The sequence below is a fragment of the Pleurodeles waltl genome, chromosome 9, assembly GCF_031143425.1.
Source record: "Pleurodeles waltl isolate 20211129_DDA chromosome 9, aPleWal1.hap1.20221129, whole genome shotgun sequence".
Classification (NCBI taxonomy): Eukaryota; Metazoa; Chordata; class Amphibia; order Caudata; family Salamandridae; genus Pleurodeles; species Pleurodeles waltl.
The window spans coordinates 396,188,116-396,204,684 of NC_090448.1; the positions used below are offsets into that span (position 1 = coordinate 396,188,116).

The window sequence follows — 16,569 nt, forward strand, 5'->3', positions numbered from 1 at the left end:
GTTGGCGTTCTACCTCAATCGTACTAAAGATTTCTGGGTGGACAATCAACTCTTTGTTGGGTATGTGGGTGTGAAAAAAGGGAAGGCGGTGCAAAAGCGTACCATCTCTCGATGGGTGCTTCTTTGTATCAAAATGTGCTATGCTTTGGCCAAGAAGCAACTTCCTGAGGGCTTACGAACACATTCCACCAGAGCAACTGCTGCTTCCAGCACGCGGAGTACCTGTCCTGGATATCTGCCAGGCAGCTATGTGGGCGTCCCTGCACACGTTTGCTAAGCACTGCTGTCTGGACAGTCAGGTCTGTCGGGACAGCTACTTTGGTGGTTCGGTCCTGCAGGACTTCTAGTATGATCTTGGTTCGCAGCCCACCACCGAGCATAGCATTTCTTGGGTATCTATTCTAAGGTAAGGAATCTACAACTAGAAGTCTCTATCAGATGTACAAGTTTACTTACCTTCGGTAATGAAATATCTGGTAGAGACATATTCTAGTTGCAGATTCCTTACCGCCCACCCATCCTCCCCACTTGCAAAGTGATTTCTAGGGACAGGGATTCCCCCTTTCAGGTCCTTATCTCTGGGCACCAATCCCAGTGTTTTTAGCTGCTCTGCGCTTTGGCGTGGAAAGTCGTTAAAAGAAACTGATGTCACTGTGCGAGGGCGGCGTCTTTATACTACTCCTGACGTCATCAAGGTGACTACGACGCCAACGACGCCCGCGATGTCGACCGACGCGCTAGTGTATTGCTCGAAGAAAAATCTCCGGATCCAGTCTGATGCCTGGGGGGAATTCTAAGGGAAGGAATCTGCAACTAGAATATGTCTCTACCAGATATTTTGTTTCCGAAGGTAAGTAACTTGTACCTTAAGTGAGAGAGATGTGAGACTAATTTGGTGTGACCTACCACTTCTCCATAACATACCAGCCACAAACTAACAGGTTAGTGGAAAGTTTGACTAAGACCCTTAAGAGAATGATGGGAAATCTACCTTTGTACCTTAGGAGGAAGTGAGATATTCTCCTGCCTTGTTGTTTTCCATTTACTGGGAAACTGCACAGAAGAGAGAGGGTTTCAGTCCCTTTGAACTTCTGGTTTGGACAAAGCACACTTTAATCAGTGGCCCACTCACTTTCCTGCCAATGTTCCTGTCAATGTTAAGAGATGTCCACTGAGCTGAAGGACATCTCTAGATTTGGGGGACAGGGTAGGTGTGAGTAAATCACTCCATCACTCTGACAGAAATACTAGAGATAAAACATAACTAATCTTGAAGGTAAAAAGGATCTGAGAAAGCCTTTGCAAGGCCATAATCTGAGAAAGTGGCTCCTGCTCGAGTACTTTTTTTTACAGGTGGTGTTTGTTCATACACATGGTGATCCTCCCTGAAGAGGATGGTATTCTATGGCTACTACATTTCAGAAGATGGTCTTTTTGTTTCTGATGTAGGTTTATACATTTCATTCCAGTCTGGTTACTGACATGGCTGAAAAAAAAACTTTTACCTGAGAAAGCAGGGAATTTCAGGTTGATAGACAAATGCCTATGATCTCGGATCAAGTAGCCCGTAAGCTTCAGGAACACATAAACTCTTAAGATTTTCTGGGCCCACCATAGACAGGATTCCTGCCTGAGCATGGGGCTAACACAACATTGGTGAAAGTGTGTGATGTCTTACACTCATTACTAGGGACCTGGTTGCTGATAGGATATTTATCAGCCCCAGTAAATACAGATATAGTGGTTCTCTTGGCATTTATCGGGCTGATAAGTAACTTATATGACTACTTTTCCCCATCTAAATGGAGAGTAACTTGGATGTTGGTGCAGTTGCTCCAAATTCAAGATAACTCAGAGTTTACCGGGCATTTTTTAACCATTATATTTCAGCAAGTTTAACAGAATAGAATTTAACTTCAGTCATCAGAAAACTCTGACAAACGTGTAACTGCAGCCTCTCTGTAAATAGGTGGTTTGCGGTGGGGCCACAGTTTACCAGGCCACCTGTAATGAGGGCCTAAACAGGCAGGCAAGAAAGATTCAGCACTCCATAGTGGAATGGCTGTACCACTCTTCTGTATCTACAACTGTGAATCACGTGGCACTACTCCTCAGAAGAGCACAGTTGATAGCTCTAAGAACAAGCATTGGTGTGGGTCAGGGCATTTGTGAAACTCGTTAGTAGTCAGTAGTTATTGAGGACTGCCAACCAGACCCTCGAACAGAACGTTAGGTTACTGTATCGTCCACGATACTCTTCAAGCTCTCCATACTCCACTGATATTCTTGTTTAATGGACAGTTGGATTACAATCATAAGTGCATTGTCCCCATTTGTAGCACTTTATTTTCCTGATGACTATCAGCTGGGATGCCCCATACCTGCGTACAACCTCTCCTTGCTTGGACTCCAAAAGCCAGACAGATCATTGGGAAATATAATACGTTTTTTTTATCCAAAACATAAAAAATCCTGTGGTCATTTTGATTGAGTAACGCTTTATCAAAATGTAAGCCTTGTAGTCATACTTGATACGTGCCTATCAATTTCTAGTCACAGTAATACCTCTTTTAAAGTCTATTACTTTCAGATTTCCTGATGTGGAAAATGATTCGATTTATGCATTTTGCCCACTGGCCTTTCACAGTATGGCCATTCAATAAAATGCTGATTTGATTACTGTTAAACTATTTATGGGATACGAGCTAAGAAAGATATCTTAAAACTTCAAAAAGTGCAACATTTCGTAATTTACCTAGTGGTCTTGCATATATCACCACACCACTTCCACCAGAAAAAAACTGCATTAGGTTCCCGTAGTTGGTACATAAGGTTCCCGTAGTTGGTACATATTACTTGTTTAATTATGTTTAGCTATTTGTTACAGCATAACTGTGACTCCAAGGAATAGTGGAGCTCATAAAGTAGAACATTGTTATTGTTGCTGGAGCATCTAAAACATGAGCTGCTGTACCTAGAACAGAGCAGAGTTTGGATTCCGCTGGTCTTAAGAACGCCCTTCCTTGTCCACAAGAGCCGGTTTACAGGTGCTCCTTACTCTTTTGTTTAGAGCACGGAAGAGAGTGCTGGTGCTGTCGGATAGCTGTTAGGAGTGCCCAGAATCGTGTACATGACACAACCTTATTTTAAAACAAATGTTAATAAAAAATGCATAAAATGCAGTATTAATGTTGAGGATGAATCTGTTTAATTACACAACTCAAAGAAATGCCAAATATGTATGACGTATACACAGAGGAAAGAGTGCTAGATGTATGCAGAATCGAACTACAAGTCACACATTAGTTCAATGTGGAAATCTTTATGGTATATTGAAACATGGTGTGAGACAGAGAATATCCGTGTATAGAGCTAAGCTTTTGAAGAACCTTAAACTTACATTTCAAAAAAATCCCATAATAGTCTGTTTCATTGTATTTTGAAATAAAAAAGTGAAAGTACAAGTCCTGACAAGCTTTGAGATGTTGGTGGGAGAATCATGTCTTTTCTCCATGTCTCTCCTATGCATAGAACATGTGGACAGTTATAAAGCTAGCTAACACCATTGTACTGTGTATTAAACACAACAATAAGGGGTACCGTTCCCATGCTTCTGATGGATACAACTACCTGTGGATTCCTCACCTCATGAATACTCCCATGGCGCCAGCATTCGACGGAAATCTTCTTACTAGTCTCTGCACGTCGACGAGGACGTCACTCTAGCCCACGCGACGCCGTCTGACGTCATACAGGCAATAAGAGGTCCTCGACGACGTGCGGACGTCAGTTCCCTTTTTTCCGTGCATTCGAAACGGTTATCTTCGAGGGAGCAACTGTTACTCTTGCGGTTACAGTGTATATCTTGCTGCGTAGTCTTTCGCTGTGGAAATAATGTCGCAGAGAAAGTCTGGATTTAAGCCTTGTCGTGAGTGTGGAGGCAAGATGTCGGTGACGGATCCTCATTCCGATTGCCTTTGGTGTTTGAGCTCCGACCACGACGTCTCGACTTGTGATTCATGTCAGCACATGAATCCAAAGGCCCTCAAGGAACGTGAGGCGAAGCTGTTTATGGCCAAGTCAAAGGAGAAACATCACAAGAAGTCTTCTTCCCCAAGACATCGGCGTCATCGAGACTCCCGGCGTCGTAGAGAATCTCGGCGTCATTCGAAGGAGACTCGTTCCAGGTCTCCGGATCGGCGCCGAAGGACATGGGAGGTCAGTCCCACGGTTACGCCGCATCCTTCGACGCCGTTGCCCTCTCCGGCGTCTCCAACTTCACCTGGACAGGCGTCGGTGATTGAGGTATTGGAGCCTCAAGTGTTTTCTCCGGCGCAGACGCCGAGGCCGGCGTCGGGGTCGCCTCCGAGACAGGCACCCCAGTATCCGGCTTTTCCCACCCCTGGAGCCGATAGTTCCGCATTCTTGAATGCGATGTATGCCATCTTCCAACAGATGGCTCCAGGGGGTGCTCCGGCTGGGCCTTTGGCCTTTTCTTTGGGTGATCCTGCGCCTCTTCGGCCGGCACCCTTTATGCCCTTTCTCCCGTTTGGGAACGTGGGCTCGGCGCCAGTGTCGGCGCCGGTGGCCGCTCCGGTGGCTTCAAAAGGATTGGCCCCGGGGATTTCCATCCCGTCGACGTCGGGATTTCGGCCTGTGACTCCGGTGGGTCCATCTGCTTCAGCTGTTCTTCCGTCGGCGCCGAACTTACCTGTGGCGCCGGATGCGGCGTCGGTGGCTTCTGAAGATCGGCGCCGATCTTCGACTTCGGCGGAGGCATTGTCGACTCCGCGTATTGAGCAACGACTTCATTCAAGGAGACGTGCTCTCCGTGTATTAGAAGAGCAGGAGTACCAACGAGCCCTAGAGGAAGGAGAGCTAGAGGACTCGGGTGATGGGCTGCGTGGACTGGAGTCGGCCAGTGGGCTGGACACTTCCCCTGAGTGGGACCTTTCGTCCCCGGGGGAATATACTGAGGAGGCTGCTTCCTTTCATGCAGTGGTACGGAAGGCAGCTAGTTTTTTGGACCTGCCTTTGCCGGTGGTGGAGGCAAAACAAAACCTTTTGACAGAGGTGTTACATCCGGCCTCAGCCGCGGCGGAGCCTCTGTTACCATTTAATGACGCTCTGCTGGATCCGGTGTTAGAGGTGTGGAAGAGGCCGGCATCTTCCCCAGCAGTTCACAGAGCCGTGGCCAGGAGGTATCGGACGGCTCCAACTGACCCTGGTTTCCTATCTAGGCACCCTACGCCGGAGAGCTTGGTGGTGCAGGCCTCCTGTTCATCCAAGTCAGCGCCTGGTTCTTTTCCGACGGTGCCTGGGGACAGAGATTCAAAGAAGCTAGAGGCGCAGTCGAAGAAGATTTTTTCGTCCTGCAGTCTGGCGTTAAAAGCCACCAATGCGACCTGTATCCTGGGGAGGTATATTCATGCTCTGATGGATGACATTTCCTCTTCGTTTACAGAGCTTCCCCAGGGTCTTTTGGATCTTGTCTCAAATGCCCAGGCTGCTGCGACCCAAATTATCCAGACGGGACTGGATACCACCGACTCGGTAGCCAGGGCAATGGGCACAACTGTGGTGGCAAGGAGACAGGCCTGGCTCCGTAACTCGGGCTTTTCGGCAGATGTACAGTCCACATTGTTGGATCTCCCGTTTGATGGGGACAAACTGTTTGGAGCTAAGGCTGATTCGGCCTTGGAACGTTTTAAGGAAAGCAGGGCCACGGCTAAGTCGTTAGGGCTCCAAGCTCCTTCTTCCACGGCCTCTTCCAGATTCTTCAGGAGGTTTCGTGGATTTGGGCGTGGCTCTTCCTCCTCTTCCTTTCGGGGGAGATATCAGCAACCTGCTTCTTCCCATCCCTATAGATCTTTCAGGGGGAGAGGTAGGGTCCGCACCAGAGGAGCCTCTCAGCAGCACTCTGCCTCTTCCTCATCCTCTGGCGGGGTGCAGCAGGGGAAGCAGCCTTAGGCTTCCACCATTTCCCACTCACTCCTCTCCTGTAGGGGGAAGATTACAGCATTTTCTCACCAAATGGAAGACTGTTACATCGGACACTTGGGTTCTCAGTGTTGTGGGAAAAGGCTACACCCTTCCCTTTCGGGAGTTCCCGCCCCTCATCCCACCCCGCCCTTCGTATTGTTCAGAAGAACACCTCCTGTTGCTAGAACAGGAGGTGCAAGTCCTCCTTTCAAAGGGCGCAGTGGAGTTGGTCCCGGAGCAGGAAAGGGGTCGAGGAGTTTACTCAAGGTATTTCCTGATTCCCAAGAAGGATGGTCGTTTGAGACCAATTCTGGACCTGAGGATCTTGAATTGGTTCCTCAAGCAGGAAAAGTTCAAGATGCTGACCCTAGCACAGGTGCTTTTGGCGTTGAACATGGAAGACTGGATGGTGTCTGTCGACTTGCAGGATGCTTACTTTCATATCCCGATACTCAAGTCACACAGGAAGTATCTCCGGTTTGTGGTGGGATCGCAACACTATCAGTTTGCGGTCCTTCCGTTTGGTCTTACTTCAGCACCTCGAGTCTTCACGAAGGTGATGTCGGTGGTTGCGGCAGAACTCAGAAGGAAGGGGATAGCAGTATTCCCTTACTTGGACGACTGGTTGATCAAAGCCAAGTCCCCGGAGCTTGTGTCGCATCATCTGCAGTCAACAACCCAGTTGTTGTTCGACCTGGGTTTTTCGGTGAACGAGCCCAAATCTCACCTAGAGCCCTCTCAGCGCCTCCTGTTCATAGGGGTAGTACTGGATACAACATTGGGTCGGGCCTTTCCTCCGCCTCAGCGGATTCAAGATATTCAGGATTTGGTTCCAATGTTTCGAAATGGAGCGGTAGTTCCAGTCCTCAAGGTCCTTCGTCTGCTCGGTCTTTTTGCCTCCTGCATTCTGTTGGTCACGCATGCTCGCTGGCACATGAGGGCTCTTCAGTGGTGCCTCCGAAGGCAGTGGTCTCAACACAGAGGGGATCTAGAGGGTACTGTCAAGATCTCCAGAGATGCTGCTGTGGATTTGAAGTGGTGGATTGCAAGCAACAATCTTTCACAAGGAAAGCCGTTCCAGCAGTCGCCACCAGTGGCCACAGTCATAACGGATGCTTCCACTCTAGGGTGGGGAGCTCATCTGGGGGATCTGGAGATCAAAGGTCTTTGGTCTCCAGAGGAACAGATGTTTCACATCAATCTGTTAGAGTTACGGGCTGTACGTCTGGCTCTCAAGGCCTTCCTCCCTTCCCTTCGTGGTCAGTCGGTACAGGTCCTAACGGACAATACTACCACGATGTGGTACATAAACAAGCAGGGAGGAGTGGGGTCGTACCTTCTCTGCAGAGAAGCTCTTCGACTATGGTCCTGGGCAAAGGACCATCGGATTTGCTTGATAGCAAACCATCTGGCCGGAGTTTTGAACGTGCGTGCGGACAGTCTCAGTCGCCACTTCTCGGCAGACCACGAGTGGCGTCTCCATCCAGATCAAGTCCGTTTAATCTTCCAGAGGTGGGGGTTTCCTCGGGTAGATCTGTTCGCCACTCGAGAGAACGCGCATTGTCCGTTGTTCTGCAGCCTTCAGTATCCGATGCAGGGAGCGTTGGGGGACGCGTTTCAAATAACCTGGTGCGGCCAGTTGCTTTACGCGTTTCCTCCCATACCCTTGATTCCTCGAGTATTGAGGAAGATTCGCCAAGACCGGGCTCTAGTAATCTTAATAGCTCCGGATTGGCCAAGGAGGGTGTGGTATTCCGACCTTCTCCAACTCTCAATGTGCCCGCCGCTCCGTCTCCCTTTCAGGGCAGACCTCCTCTCGCAGTCGCAGGGGCACGTTCTACACCCCAACCTCCAGAGTCTGCACCTACATGCCTGGAGATTGAACGGGGCAACCTGAGTTCCTTCTCTCTCCCGCCTGAGGTAGTGGATGTTATATTAGCGGCCAGGCGACACTCCACTAAATCTATCTACGCTAATAGGTGGTCTAAATTTGTTGCGTGGTGTGGAGAGAGGCAGATTGATCCTTTGCATGCTCATCTATCGGACGTTTTGTCTTTTGCTCTGTCTCTAGCGCAGAAAGGTTGTGCAGTGGCTACCATTAAGGGTTATTTATCGGCCTTGTCAGCCTTCATATGTCTTCCAGACCAACCATCTTTATTTAAATCCCCTATTGTTATCAGATTTTTGAAAGGTCTTCTAAATCAATATCCTCCAAAGCCATTCGTTATGCCGCAATGGGATTTGTCCTTGGTCCTGACTTTCCTTATGGGGTCCCCTTTTGAACCTATGCATTCTTGCCCCTTGAGGTATTTGGTTTTAAAAACAGTCTTCCTGATAGCTATAACATCAGCAAGGAGAGTGAGTGAGTTGCAGGCCTTATCAGTAAAGCCCCCTTATACAACTTTTTATGGGGATAAGGTGGTGTTGAGGACCAAGGCTGCTTTCCTCCCGAAGGTTGTTTCACCCTTCCATTTGGCTCAGGCAATTACTTTGTCCACGTTCTATCCTCCGCCTCATCCTTCCAAAGAGGAAGAAAGACTGCACCGTCTGGATCCAAAGAGAGCGTTGAGCTTCTTTATTGATAGAACAAAGGATTTCAGGCTGGAGGATCAGCTGTTTATTGGATACGTGGGCAAGAGGAGAGGAAAGGCAGTCCACAAGAGAACACTATCCAGGTGGGTTGTTCTTTGCATTAAAATATGTTACTCTTTGGCAAAGAAGGATCCTCCTGAGGGCATTAGAGCTCATTCCACCAGAGCTAAGTCGGCCACTTCGGCCTTGGCCAGGGGTGTTCCTGTGGTCGACATCTGCAAGGCCGCAACTTGGTCGTCCCTTCACACTTTTGCAAAACATTACTGTTTGGATTCTGAGGTTAGAAGGGACGGCCATTTTGCACGGTCAGTGCTGCAGGATTTCTTGGTTTGACCATTTAGGCACCCACCGCCGGGCGTGGTACTGCTTTGGGACTCTATTCATGAGGTGAGGAATCCACAGGTAGTTGTATCCATCAGAAGAACGAGTTACTTACCTTCGGTAACGACTTTTCTGGTGGATACATTAGCTACCTGTGGATTCCTCACGGTCCCACCCGCCTCCCCGTTGCCTTTCTGGTCTTACCAAGTAATCCTTGAGTGCGCTCCTCTTGGTCTTTGAGGGTGCAATAGATGTGTATATAATATATTTATATATATGTATATATGTATATATCTTTGTGTATATACTTGGTGTGTGTATATATTTTAAAAGAGAAAGTTTTATATATATATTTATATAAAAAGATTTACAGTTATTCATACAATGTTGTGTATTTTTACAATATAATGGGATGTTGCCTTGCTCTTTCATTGCATTGCCTGGTTGTTCTCATGCACGTAAAAAATGATTGGTACTGACGTCCGCACGTCGTCGAGGACCTCTTATTGCCTGTATGACGTCAGACGGCGTCGCGTGGGCTAGAGTGACGTCCTCGTCGACGTGCAGAGACTAGTAAGAAGATTTCCGTCGAATGCTGGCGCCATGGGAGTATTCATGAGGTGAGGAATCCACAGGTAGCTAATGTATCCACCAGAAAAGTCGTTACCGAAGGTAAGTAACTCGTTCTTCTTCCTTATTGTACACGCCACATAGAGGCATAATGCTCTTTCCCTCACCGCAAAGCACCTGAAGGAACTCATCAACCTTGCCGCACAGAGCACCCAGGGCCTCCCTACTTCAGTCTAATTCCTTGATGCTATTTATAACATATAATGGAACTTTGGACCATCAACATATCACCATAAGGGCATTACATGATTCTAGATCATGATGCCACTACAGGAAATGACATCATTAAAATGGATAAAAACGCTCAAATACAAATACATTCAGAATCGTTTTTAAATAGTTATAAATATTCAAAATCTCTCTGAAGCTGACGGGTAGCTAAAATATCACTGCACTATTCGATATGTACCATATGTCTATCCATGCGCTCAAAAAACGTAAGATTGTCCTTAGATTCCGCGTCAGAGCAAAACCTAATACAGTTGCCAAGATAGAAGTACAACGGTGGGATATCATTTTCGTGAGGTGCAGTTCTAATATAAATACGGATCTTATCAGATTGTTGACTAAAACACATGTTGAGGACTAGTTGAATTTGGCAAATGCAAGCAGGGGACTGGTAAAAATGTTAAATGTGGAATGGATACTCAGTTCCTCAGATTTCAAATGTACACCTTTTGCAAGGAAAAAGTGCAGGCTCTTGATTTCCCATGTCCACCCCTCACTCACCTGCCTAAAACCCACTCTTCGGTGTGCTGAATAGTCAGATCTTAGGTTTTTTCATCACTTAAATCGCTTACATTCTCAAATATTAACTATTCAGAGACGAAGTGCGATGTTATCGGTGCTTGCATTACTCCATGAAACATGCTAGGCTACATTGTGAAGCACCCTCCTATCTGTTCCTAGTGGTTAAAGGTCTCAGGCTTCACACCTCATGAGAAATCATATCTGTAGTTTAGGACTTGCACATAAATCAAATGCAAACATAAGATCGTATCTCATCAATATTAAATTGACTTCATCACCATATTGTTTATGATTAAAATGTGTCATAGGATCCCCATCGACACCCGTCAAACCACAGGACAATGCTAGTGACTATTGACACTGCTTTCTATTGAAATCCCTTATCCATACAATCACGTAGCTATCATTTAGTCTACTCAGGCTCTGTTCAGTATCCTCGTACAGCGATTTTGCCGTAACAAAATTGTTTGTATCAAAAATGTTATTATAAACATGTACCAAAACCAGGTATTCTGCCTGACAGCTCATAAGCAATAGTTGATAATGTGGAGAGTCAAGATTTGTCTACAAGACCCGGCCTGGAAACGTGAGAGAGACTAATGTGACTAACCCTTCCTTGGCCCTGCTCATGGATCCCGATATAGCAGGTGTAAAGTAGGTAGCAAATCCATGAACAAAACAGTTTCTGTCAACCATGTCTCTTGCATACAAAGTACTGCATAATGTTTAGTAAAGTTCCACCAATCCTGATTTGTCACCTTGGCAGCTAATCCTGCCACATTCCATGAAGCTAACTATAATAACTTATCTGCACCATCCCCAGAACACTTACTGACACTGCTTCTCTCAGTAGGGGTAACTGCATTATGCATGGTGAGCAGGGGACTTGCTGTCTGACATTCCGCACTTTGACAAGTTGAGAAGCTGAGATTAGTTACCTGGTTTGGGAGCCAATCCAGCTGGTCTAACTGTGAAAGGGGCAAGAACCTATTTGTGATAGTAATAGGATTAGGAGCATTTGATTATGTCAAATGCAAGTTACTTTCTGGCCTGTGGAAGGAGCCCAGAGGAAGTGCCTCAGTTACAGATGGAACTGCTCCAGAAAGCTAGGCCTCTCCAAAATATTCTTAACAGCTCTATTCCTGACATTTACAACAATGCAGTCTGTATTATCAGGTTTGGGATGATTACCCACCCAGGAGACTCTCTGCACTAGGTTAATCTGACTATGGAGGTGCCTTGTTTCACTCATCCTGTGATTGAACCAGTGCATCACCACCTTGTTTAATAGCTGGTTGTGATCCTCAAGTGTGCCTGGCCTCAGAGGGGTTTCCTATAAGGACCAGCACAAACATGGTGGCATCTAGGGTCCAGTTAAAGAATTGGGAGTTCTCTTGAAAGAATTGTCTGAGCATAACTTCCCCTCCCTCAGGAACACATGCAGTAGTGCCCCCTGGACCCGCAACGGGTTCGGCCATTGAACCTTGGTTTTCCATTGATGGTTGAAAAGAGTGCTGAAAACGAGGTGCCACGTGGGTTCCTGTGGACCGTTGGGGCAAGGTTGCAACATCCCTTTGTTTTTCCAATGGCCCCCAGCCCATTCGAGTAGCTGTATAAACATCCCTTGTTGAGAGTGTAGAAGGCTGCCCACTTTGCCTCAGGCCCCTAGCAAGGGCCTCTAATGATTCCAACCGGCCAAAAACAACAGAAATAAATCAGTTAATTTATTTTCCAAGCAGATGAGTTTTTTGCTCATCTCAGGTGCTAAGAGTGAATTTTCCAACCCAGGTGGTGCTCGGCCCTCTGCTTCTGGGTGGTTATCCTGAGCAGGCGTACCTTTCTTGCACTGGGGGGCTTCTTTTTGGCTGGAGGTGAAGAACAGCAGGAGTCGGATACAGTTGGATCTTTGGACACCACCTCCAGGGGTACTATTTTGTTGGAAATCTCCACTAGGCACAGGTTTTTCACCCTTATGCCAGAATGTTATGGGGAGGAGTCTAGATTTGCGGTTCACTTCTGTTAACACTCTGGGTTCCTTGCTGGTGCCATTCCCAGTTGCTGGTTTCATAGCCGAACCCTCTTCTGTTCCTTCACAGACCCAATTTCCTGTTCTGACATCCCCACATCATTCGTACGATAAGACACAATGGAGCCTGATAGTGGGCCAATGTAAATACAGACTTTGTGTTAACCATTATGGTAACAGCAATGTCTACGATATTAACAAGTTATACAAATATATAAGTATTTAAACTGGGCACTTAGCTGGAGTGAAATCACAGCGAGGTCTCCCAGCCTCTTTCGGCAAATGAGTGCGTTGTTCGGCGTGCCCCCTCCTCCTGGCCACAACAGAGGCTGCTGCAGAAACTGCTGGAGGATGGAATCCCACCAAGCAGCAAATAAAACACAAAGTCATAGTCATAAGTCAAAAAGCAACCATATATATATATTTGCAATTCCACTTCTAGCTCTGACTTTTTACGCAGCTATAGACCAGGGATTCTAGAAACAGCCTTTTTCTCTTCTTGAAGCTGCCTAGTTCTTTTCCTGCAGTTCTCCCTTCGACTTTTCTCCTCTGTTAAAGTTCTACCCTTTCTTTCCTTTATCTGCTTCCCATTCCCTTCCTTCTCCACATCCCTTCCCAGTACCCTATTGATCATCTGATGCCACGCTTCCTTCACCTCAGGAAGATCTTGCTCCTCGTTCTCCCACTCTTACATTCTGCAGTTCTATCTTTTCGCAGATTTCCTCATCTCATGCAGTCTCCCTATCACCCTTTTACCTTTTACAACTTTCCCTTCTCTGTGCCCCCTCTCATCCTCTGCAGCTTTCTCATATGTTCCCTTCACACATTGCAATGCTGTCTTAAATCTCTCCACTCTCAGCATGTTTTACAGCCATGACCACTCTAGCTCCATTACTCCATTCAGTTCTCACTCGTACCCCTTCCTCTGAAATCCTGTGGTCCTCACTCCTCCACTACCTCCTTTAGCCATGCATTCTGTGATCCTGCCTCACATCTAGCAGCTTCCCTTTTTCAACCTTCATTGTTCCTTCTAATGCACAGTTTTCTCTGTTGCCTTCTTACCTCTTTTCACTTTCCACCTTTCATTCTTAATCTTCTGTAGCTGTTTGTCTTGTTTTACCTCAGTAGTCCCTTCTTCTCTGCTCCACCACATAGAGTAGCCCAACCTTCTATCACTCCTTCAAGTATTGTCTTCAGTCTTTTTGGGCACTCTATCCTGTCTCTTTTAAATGTAGTCCCAGTGCTGGCATGCCACAAAACGTTCAGTCACCTAGCCCCACTATTACTGTTCTAGTTGTTGCGGTCCTGCCGTCCCACTGCACTCACTCATCAGGGTCTGTTTCCAGGCTGCCTCCTTTTGCTCTAGCTCAGTTCTCCTCGCCTCTCTCTTCCGCCATTACTGCTAGCGAAGGGTTAGGAGGGAAGAAAAGCAAGAGTTAATGCAATATCTTCTCATGGTAGGCCGAACCAGTGTGCTTACAAAGTGAATGAAAACATGCTGGCAATACATTGGTCGGTCACCAAGCAGATTATCAAGAGTCATCTGGTGAACAGTCAGTGTGTTTTGCGTGCCTGTATCTTCATTGAAACTGACGTGTGTAAGAAACAGCAAGTAGTGCCAGTGATGATGAATATTCACTCATGCACTGAGGTCAAACAGTGTCAGCACATTTCAAATTATGTAGATGTAGGGGTCAGATCTCAGGAGAACACTGCTCCTTCACTACTGGATCTTTTATAGATTCATATGCTTGAATCATCCCAGCTGTCTTGGAATTCAGTCCAGCACTGTCTGAATTGCTTCCCATAGACAAACTAAGAGTCCTGTTGGCTGACTGGCACCTACCAACACAAATTTACTATTGTTCATGAAGAACTGTCAGACAGGTGTTCTGACTAAAAGCTGTTCCTAGTTGTGCCAGGTCCAAACGGGAAATGCCCTTATCTTGGGACACATGGTTAGTTGGATGTCCTAAGGAGTTGACAAAAGTAGGGAATGGGGCTGGAAGTTTCTGGTAGAAAACTAGTGATGCTACTTACTTAGACACAGATGCTGGAAAATATGGTGATGTCTCTTCTTGTTGAGATGGGTGATTGGAAATGGGGTCAGTTTGCCTGGTTTCTCTTTGTAAAGATGATTTTGGTGGGAAGCCAGTGATGTTACTTCATGTACAAATGGAGCTGGGAAACCTGATGATGTCACTTCCTGCTGAGGTAGATACTGAGAAATTAGTAAGGGTTATATTGCTGTCATCGGTGTGTGCATCCTGTAAGTTCACATGTCACATTTCTCTCTTCTTCATATTGCAGACCCAGTCACTATGACCTGCTTGGAGTCCAAGAAAATGCCTCACCCGATGAAATCAAGCAGGCCTTCTTTGGCCAGTGCAAGAAGGTACCAAAATGGGTGTGGAGGTGGGCATTCATTTTGAGGGTGCATTGGGATACTTAATTTGGTTGTCAACAGGTTGTCTCTCAGGTAGGCATATGCCCATGTGAGGAAAGGTTTGAAGAGGAAGTAATGTTGATATTCTACCTGGTCTTGTAAAAAGTGTTACTTTTCTTCACAGCTACTTTGCAATTTTTTTATAGCACAACAGTCGCCAATTTGTTGGCTTCTTGATGCCATAGCATGTCTTTGCACACAGACTGTGGTGCAGCAGCGGCACATCATGCCCTGCGAGCAGCAGCAGCTGCAAAACTTTAACAACAAAAGGATAATAAACTATGTTTATTACCCTTTTGATGTTAAAGGAGTGGGGCCACTGGGGATGACGGGGACAAGGAGAGTGCACTGTGCACTCCCCTCAGTGTGCATGTGTGTTTGGCCGGCTGTCTCGGGCCGACCAAACAAACATGCGCTATGTGCTCTCTCCAGCCTGGCACTGTGTGACCGGGCTGGAGAGGGCAGGCAAAGGCTCCCAGTCTGCCTGGGAGCTTCCTGGCTGGGCACTCTAGCCAATCCTAACGCTACTCTGAGCAGCGTCAGAATTTGCCGCAGGGCAGGCTGAGAGCCTGTGGCTGCCTGCAGTGACCAGAAAAGAGGAATTGGCGCGGCAGAGCAGGTATGTTTTTTTTTTAAATTTAATGTTTCCCCCTCACCCTCCTACTGCGCTCTACCCTAACACTTTAACGGGCAGCAAGCCGCGACTGCTGTGGTGTGATGAAAATGACAATCTCGCCTTTTCTTGCACGAAAAATGTGTATTCTTTGAAATCAGTAATCATAGGTAAATTTAAATATACCCCAAAAATTGCAAAAGATACCTATGATACCTGTTCAAAGGACTATGCATAATTTGTCTTCTATGGTGTACTTGTGGCAACATTGCTCCTTCATTAAGAAAATGACATCACTACTTTATAATGTCAGTTTCTAAGAAAGGGAGCACACTGCCTACACTCCAGCAACAAAGTATGACCCCAATGCATAATGGTAAATGCAGTTGAATTCGTAGTCCATTCAAAAGGTAATAAAGTCTTTCACCTCTGTGGGTGCAGCAAGTCCTGTACTTGTGCGTTGCGACGGATTGCGTTGTTCCAACACAACTGAATTACAGTCCCTATTAGATTTACCTAACTATTGACCACAGTGAACATATCAGATCCCTAGTCTTGTCTGAGACAGCAACTCATATAATGCTGCTTCTGTACATATGGCTTTCACCAGGGACATTACAGGTATAATAAGGTGCAGCCTCAGGACCTACTTCTGTATGTGAAATGTATTTGTTATGTTTATTAGATATAATACCAGAGGAAAGGCCTGTTGCATGCTGCTTCTCTGAACAAGACTAGTTTTTCACACCAATCCTGAAAGTTCCCTGCCAGTTAAGCTCCTACCCTCAGGAAAGAAGTCTGTAAACCATTTCCACTGCTATTCAATGACCCTGGATCTTGGGGCCAGGCAAATTGCGAGTCACAAAACAAAATGTACAACAGTATTGACCACACTGTTTGCAATTTCCAAACGGGTCGCAAGGAACCTGCCTCATTAATATTCATGGGGCAGGTCGCAATTTGTGACCCATGTGGGAATGGTCGCACTCACAGGGATGGTGGCCTGCTGGGGTCAAAAGACCCCCATGTCTGTGACTGCTTAGCAGTATTTTTGAGATGCAGCCCGTTTTCCTCAAAGGAAAACGGGATGCATTTCAAAAATAAAAATGAAAAGTTTTCTTTTCATTTTTTCAGAATAGGCAGTGGTCCGTGGGACCACTGCCTGCTGTGAAAAAACATTTTCACTACCATTCACAAAAAGGAAGGGGT

The 16,569-nt window shown here is 46.5% G+C and overlaps 1 protein-coding gene across 1 annotated transcript in view; it reads left to right on the plus strand.

Annotated features, from left to right (window-relative positions):
- The window catches only part of DNAJC4 (DnaJ heat shock protein family (Hsp40) member C4), a 425,931-nt gene that overhangs the window by 34,041 nt on the left and 375,321 nt on the right, over window positions 1-16,569 (plus strand). The window contains exon 3 of the mRNA XM_069207103.1: window positions 14,612-14,696. Coding sequence (XP_069063204.1) covers window positions 14,612-14,696 — 85 coding nt within the window. The remainder of the gene's footprint in view (window positions 1-14,611; window positions 14,697-16,569) is intronic.